This window comes from Nannospalax galili, unplaced genomic scaffold (assembly GCF_000622305.1).
Source record: "Nannospalax galili isolate Female #2095 unplaced genomic scaffold, S.galili_v1.0 scaffold409, whole genome shotgun sequence".
NCBI lineage: Eukaryota > Metazoa > Chordata > Mammalia > Rodentia > Spalacidae > Nannospalax > Nannospalax galili.
In genome coordinates, this window is record NW_008360308.1 from 2,177,644 (window position 1) to 2,184,829 (window position 7,186).

The 7,186-nt window shown below is 36.4% G+C and overlaps 1 protein-coding gene across 1 annotated transcript in view; it reads right to left on the bottom strand.

The window, feature by feature from the left end:
* Wapl (WAPL cohesin release factor) overlaps positions 1 to 7,186 on the bottom strand; it is a 95,230-nt gene that overhangs the window by 36,234 nt on the left and 51,810 nt on the right. The window contains exons 5-7 of the mRNA XM_029559291.1: positions 2,829 to 2,924; positions 946 to 1,098; positions 543 to 679 (exon numbers count right to left, since the gene is read on the bottom strand). Of these exons, the coding sequence (XP_029415151.1) occupies positions 543 to 679; positions 946 to 1,098; positions 2,829 to 2,924 (386 nt within the window). The remainder of the gene's footprint in view (positions 1 to 542; positions 680 to 945; positions 1,099 to 2,828; positions 2,925 to 7,186) is intronic.

Below are 7,186 nucleotides of genomic sequence, written 5' to 3' on the forward strand. Positions count from 1 at the left end.
GTGAGTTCAAGACCAGCCTGGTCTACATAGTGAGTTCCAGGACAGCTCAGGCTACAGGGAGACCCTGTCTCAAAAAGACAAAAACAAAACAAAACAAAACAAAAAAAAAACTACAGCTGAGCATAGTGGTACATGTCTTTAATTCTAGCACTTGGGAGTCAGAGGCAGAGCAGACAGATTTGTGGGATTGAGGCCAACCTGGTCTACATAGCAAGTTCCAGATCAGCTGGAGCTATAGGGAGAACCCGTCTCAAAAAAATAAAAACAATTTTTTTTTAAAACTTCTAAGATTCTTTTGCACGCTATTTCTTCTTTTAGCATCTAGAAACTAAAGCCTATTCTCTACAAAAAGGCAATGATCACCCAATTTTCCTTTCATTATATAGAATCTAAGTCTTTTATAAGAAATATCACATTTTAAATTATTGCTGATTATCAACCACCAAATAAAACATGCTTGACATTTTGACAATGCTATTCAGTTGAAAATTTGAAAGCTATAATATGCACATGATTATAAGAACATAAAAACAGTATCTTACCTAAGGCAACGTGTGTTTAGAGGCTGAGTACTCTTTAAGCCACTTAACAAGTATTCAATGTCATCAGTGAACTCTTGATTTTCACCAAATTCCACCACATCATTGAAGTGCTTCACGTGCTGAACAACAGTATATAACTGCCAAGAAAAAATAAGCCCACCTCTTTTATAACTATGAACTAGCATATATACAGGCCCTCTGTATTTAATATACAAGCCTATATGAGAATTCATTAGATGGCAATAAAATTTTTCTTGTAAACATTGGTACTGGTAGGACAAGGTATGTTTGTGGCTCAAAACTGTGGCTATCAGTGTGGTGATATTTGTTTAAGACAACAAAAGGCTAAATGTTACACACAAGAAGCTATGCACGTGCAGTAAAACTGTATACGGCTGCTTACTTCTTTGTCTTCTTTTCTGCATTTCAGTGCAGTAACTATATCTTGGTAGGGCTGAGTAGGTATTGTCACAGTTTTTATCACTTTGAGTGGTGGTGCAGGAGCCTTAAAAACTCCATCATCTTTTTGATTTGGTTCCTTTGAAGACAGCCTCACCTATTAATAAAGGTATTAAATTAGTTGTTCTAAGTAAATATATTTTTAAAAGGTAACATCTCGTTGATGTGACAAATTTAGCTTTAAAAAAAAAAAATACCAAAGTTGTTTTTGAAAAGCGGAGGAGGGAGGCTGCTGAAAGGTCCTAAGAGATACTTTAAATTTCATGCACTACAGGGTAAGACTTACATATTTTTACACATAAAAGAACCAGTTGGGAAATACTTCTGGTTTTTTTAAACTTTGCATTTTATTTAACTTACTTGCCTCCAGGACCATTTAAGGAATAAAGAACTACAATTGCATGCATAAATAGCATTGATAAGCAGTTAGACAAGGGGCTTCAGAAAATCTACAACAAAGGAATCTTAAAAGCATAGGAAACTAGAGCAGTGTAAGACAGAAATAAAAAGCTGAATCAAGAATATGATCTCTATCATCTATCAGCATGACAAATTATCACTAGTCCTTATGATGGTAACTAATCAATTTAAGGTAAGATATTCTGCGTTTTCAAAATAATTCTATTCTTGGGAACTGAAAATGAGCACATGTCTATGCACGAGGCCCTGGGTTCAATTCTCAGCAACATATATACACATCCCTCTATAGTCTCAAATTTCTGTTAATATTCTTTATAAGATCTCATTCCTTTGGTAGCTCCAGATGATTACAGTTTTACTATTAAAATAATAGCTTTAATATATGATACTAAAAATCTTTCTGAAGAAAATAGTTCCAAAAGAATTTGGGGGTGGGGGGTATCCTTGCTATTGCACACAAAGGCCTTGACTTTGAGCTCTGAGCCTGTTGGTTGCCTGGACTGTAAGGCATGCCACCACAGCCAGCAAGAACATTTTACAAATGTTTTGGACTGAAAAATGTTACTGGAATGTATAAAGAAGTTCTCTGAAGAACAAATCAAGCAATGAAAGCACTTTAAGATCCATTTAGAATGTAGTCTACAATACAGCTTTGGGGGAGGGAATAAGTCTGGGTCTTGCTATGTAGCCTGGGTTGGCAAAAAACTTGCAGTGATCCTCCTACCTCATTCTTCCAAGTGCTAGGACTATAGGTGTTAGTAATCAATAAGACCACCAGGGAGATGGCTCAGTTCATAAAATGCTATGCAAGAATGAAGACTTGAGTTCAGATCTCCAGTACCTACATTTTTAAAAAGCTGGGTGGGACGATAAATGTATGTAACCCAGCAGTGTGGGGGTAGAGACAGGTGAAACCCTGGAGGTCACTAGATAGACAACCTAGCCAAATTCAGTGAGAGACCCTGTCTCAAAGAACAAGGTAGAGGGACAGTGAGATGCCTCAGTGGGTAAGGATGCTTGTATTTGATTATAGGAAGCAACATGGTAGAAGAAAAGAACTAAGCCAGAAAAGGCTGTCATCTAATTGTGTAAACACACACCCATACAAATATACACATGTAACACACACACAGAGACGAGGGAGGAGGGGGGATCAATACTAATTTCATACAAGGAATACTTTGCTTTTAAACCCTATAGCTTAGTTTCTTCCTCCCTTTTTTCTTTTTTGAGACAGGGTTTCATTATGTAGCCCAATACATACAAATGACCCTGAATGTCTACAAAAAATTTATTTTTAAGGCTTTCAGTTATAACCCTGTAATCACAGGAATTAAGACAGTAACTCTGTAGGTTAATTTATAACTTATTTAAAGAATACAAAGTAAAGAAGAAGAGTTCACTTACTGTGACATTCTGAGGTTTAACTACTGGTGGTCCAGGTAGTTCTTCTGAGTCTGGGTGGTTCCAATGCCTGGCATTATACACAGCCTTTGTAGGTGACTAGTGAAATGAGAAAAAGATCAACTGCTTCCATCTTACTATATATCTTTTATTAAAGTGTCTCACTTATTAAAAATCATACAGAATAATTTAAAAGACAAACATCCTAGACAAACCAGAAAAGATGCTATTCCATGCCTATGTTAAACATAATCACTGTGATATTTGAAACAGAATTGGCAATTACTGTTTTCTATAACTAACCAGAAGAAAGCAGTTCAAAGTAAATTCATAGGGGTGGAAAGATAGCTCAAAGAGTAAAAGTGCTAGGTGTACAAGCCTGACAACACCAATAAGATCCCTGGAAACCACATAAATGTGGTGGGATGCATCTATAATCCCAGCACTCCTACAGCAAGATAGGAAGGAGAGACAGATTTGCCTAGAAACTTAGGGGTCATCTAGCCTGAAGTACACAACACAGCAGCAAGACAAGAGAGAATCTGCCTCAACAAGGTGGAAGGCAGAACTAACTCCTAAAAGTTGTCCTCTAACCGCCACATGCACACTGTGGTATACATGTGCCCACATTCACACACCCATATTCAACAGGGAAAATAAATAAATGAAGCTTAAATGTCTTACAAGTCCTGTATTAATTTAATATTCAACATATGTAGTCTAAACATGCTTCCCAGCAAAGCCATATTCCTCATACTAGTCATTTGAGCTCCATGATGATCCAACAATAGGAATCTGGCAGCTTATGACAAGAAGTTCCACACCCATTTAAGTGAAACCACTGGAGCCAATGTATACATCACTGAAAAATTTTCAAATTGTATAAACGTAAATATGTTACATATCTACTTCATAAGACAACAGAGTCTAAAAAAGTACAATGTAACAATATTCATGAATTCTGTAGCAAAATATATAAATGTTCATATTGAAGAGGGATAAAGACATAAATTGCCTTGAAGTAACTCAGGTTTACTGTACTGCCAAATCAAATTATGTACCTTACGAAAAAAGTCAGTTTTAAAATTCTGCATTTCAGAACTGAGAATAACTAAACCTATAAATAAAAATCAAGAGGATTAAATCTATGTAAAAGGAATGAAACCTTTGTTTTCTAAAAGAAACTGATTAAACAAAGACCAACAAGAAAGAAAAATACCATCTTAGCCATCCTTCAAAAAAGGTGATGCTGAGTCATAATATTGTTTTAAACCTCAAACAAATCTCTGGTCTGACTAGTGATTCTGGTTATGACGATAGTTTCATATTTCTAGTACGACACACAAAAAATATGAGCAAAAACAAAAACCTACTTCAAAACTGGCCAAAAATTCATATTCCCATTATTCATATGAACTAGGTTTGCATAAAGTACTGGCTTATTACTGTATCTCAATAATTTATACACTCATGCAATGATCTGATCAGGTTTTCTTGGTCACATCCGCATGGTGGAGATTCAACATAAACTCTAACACTGAGCTCTCTCCTATTTATGGTCCTCTTGGACATCAGCTATATAATCTGTGTGCCTGCTAGTCATTATATCCTTGATTTGAGCAAGTCTACTATGACTTGCCAGCTAAAGTGTGCTAAGCACACTCAGAGTCCAGGCTATGATTACAGGCTTTTAGTATGAATAGGTGTGTTGGGCTAGGAGTGTATTATTAGTTCAATGGCAAGGCCTCAGGTATTCCATCCCCAGCATTGTAACAAAGTCAGAAATAGAGACAGAGAAAAGTATTTCGAAGTTCAAGCATTCTACTTCTTTTTAGAAAGCACTGACTCTGGTAATAAAATTTTGAGTAATAAAAATGTTATCTAATTCCCCCACAGAAAACAGCAGGGCAGCTCAAGCTTCTAAATTAAAACACCATTAAGAGTAGCCAAAGCTGGGCATGTTGTACATGCCTTTGATCCCAGCACTCAGGAGGCAGAGGCAGGCATATCTCTGTGAGTTTGAGGCCAGCTGGGGCTACAGGGAGATGTCTCAAAAAGACCAAAGGAAAAAAAAAAAAAAAAGTAAAAAGTAAGAGTGGCCAAAAACACTAACTTGTCTGCATGTCAAGCCCTAAATATTACTAATAGTTATATAATTCTGGGCCATACTATATGATATGAGTCCAGCACCTTTGTAAGAAAACTGGAATATGTAATCTACCCACTTAACAGGACCAACAAAAAGGGCAGCTGATATAAAATAGTCTGTAACAAGAGTTATAGGGAAAAGCAAACTGGGCATCTCAAAAGTGCCAGGAGCATAATATACTGAGTAAGTGAATAACTCATGGTAGAAGACCATGTTAAAGAGACTATGTTTTTAGCTGACATAAGTGGCACATGCCTGTATCCCAGCACTTGGGAGATGGAGGCAGGAAGATCAGAGAGTTCAAGGCCAGTCTCAGCAACATAACCAATTTAAGACCAGTCTAGACCACATAAGATCATCACTAAAATAAAAAAACAATGGGGCTAGACACTGGTTATTATTGCAGAAGACCCGGGTTCAAATCCCAACACCCACATGGCAGCTAACAACTATTTGTTAACTCATTCCAGGAAATCTGACACCCTCTTCTATCCTCATGCATGAGATGGGTGCACTTACATACATGCAGGCAATACACATATACACATAAAGTAAAAATAGTATTTTTTTAAATAAAAAAATAAACAAAAATGACGTTTTATTGTGTATGATGGTTAATACTGTCACCCTAACAGAGGATCTAGAATCACTTGGGAAACAAGCTTCTGGGCATATTTGTAAGGAATTACCTAGACAGGTTTGAGGTGCAAAGATCCACCCTGAACATGAACAGCATTATTCCATGACTATTCATGTCATAAAAGGGAGGAAGTGAGCAGAATACTAGCATTCATCGCTCTTTCCTTTCTAAATGTGAATCAGTGTGACTAGCTGCCTCAAGCTCCTGCTGCCACGACTTCCCCACCATCAAGGCCTACACCTTCCAACGTGGGCCATAATAAACCCTTTCTCCTGTAGGTTGCCTCTTGTCAGTCACTTTGTCACAGCAATGAGAAAATTAATAGCACTCTGTTCAACATGTAATATGATGTTTTTTAAAAGACTTTTATTAATGTTAGTGTAGTGTAAAAGAAAGATCTAATTAGAACTTTTCCTTGACTTTTATTTTCAAATCTTACAAGATTATAAGGCTTACTATGGGGGAAGGGAGCTAATGAAAACACACCTACATAGATAAATAACATATGGGGACACTGGATAGAGTAGGAGAAAGGGGAGGAACATACATTTGATGCTGAATTCCTAATTCATTCTAGCAATGACACGAGGATTCCCTCTATGCCTATGTGAACTGTAGATTTAAACTCTAGAACAACTGATATGTCACCTTCTAATTTGCAGTAAAAGTGATTATACAGAATAACTAAACACAGGCTTTAAAAAAGAGCAACTATAGGGGCTAGAGAGATGTTTCAGAGATTAAGAGTACTGGCTACTCTTGCAGAGGACCCAGGTTCGGTTCCCAGCACCCAAATGGTGGCTAACAACTGTCTGTAACTCCAGTTCTAGGGGATTCAACATCCTCTTCTGACTTCTGTGGGCATTATACTACAAGAGTACATGTACATACATGTAGGCAATACCCCAAAATAAAAATAGTATTTTAAAAAAGAGAAACTACAGAGCAATCAACTTTTCATGAAAAACCAAAATCATGAATACCATGTAGAAATCAGGTCATTCAGATTGCTCTCACCATGCTTATCTTTCTTTTATTTTGGTTTTAAAAGCAGACACACAGCACATTAATCAGATTCCTTAACTCTATCTACTCTTGGTTAAACAATGCATGGCTTCTGTAAAAGAAAATATTCAGAATAGAAAGCTCTCATGAATATGCTAACATTCTAAAGATCTGGAACCATATAACCATATTTCAGGAACAGCAGTAATCTTAAAACATCCTACGTAGTCTTTCCTATGTAGTTCTCCAGGGACATGCATGACAAGAATTTTATATGCAGCAGTTCATCACCGCTAAAGAAAAGATAAGCCAAAGACTGGCAGGGTTATTTATCCATAAGCAATAGTTTCTATGTAAACAATAAATAAAAGTTGCTTTTTATAATCACAATGTCAAAACTATGATTAAAAGACTGTCTTGTTGAGTTATATCATAAATTATAAGAAAATAGAGTTCCTTCCTGATGAGCAAAAAAGAAATAACAATTATTTTGCTATTCTTTATCCAGTTGGCTTCTAAAAGTTAAAAATAAATAAAATAACCGCCCCCCCCAAAAAACCAAACTGA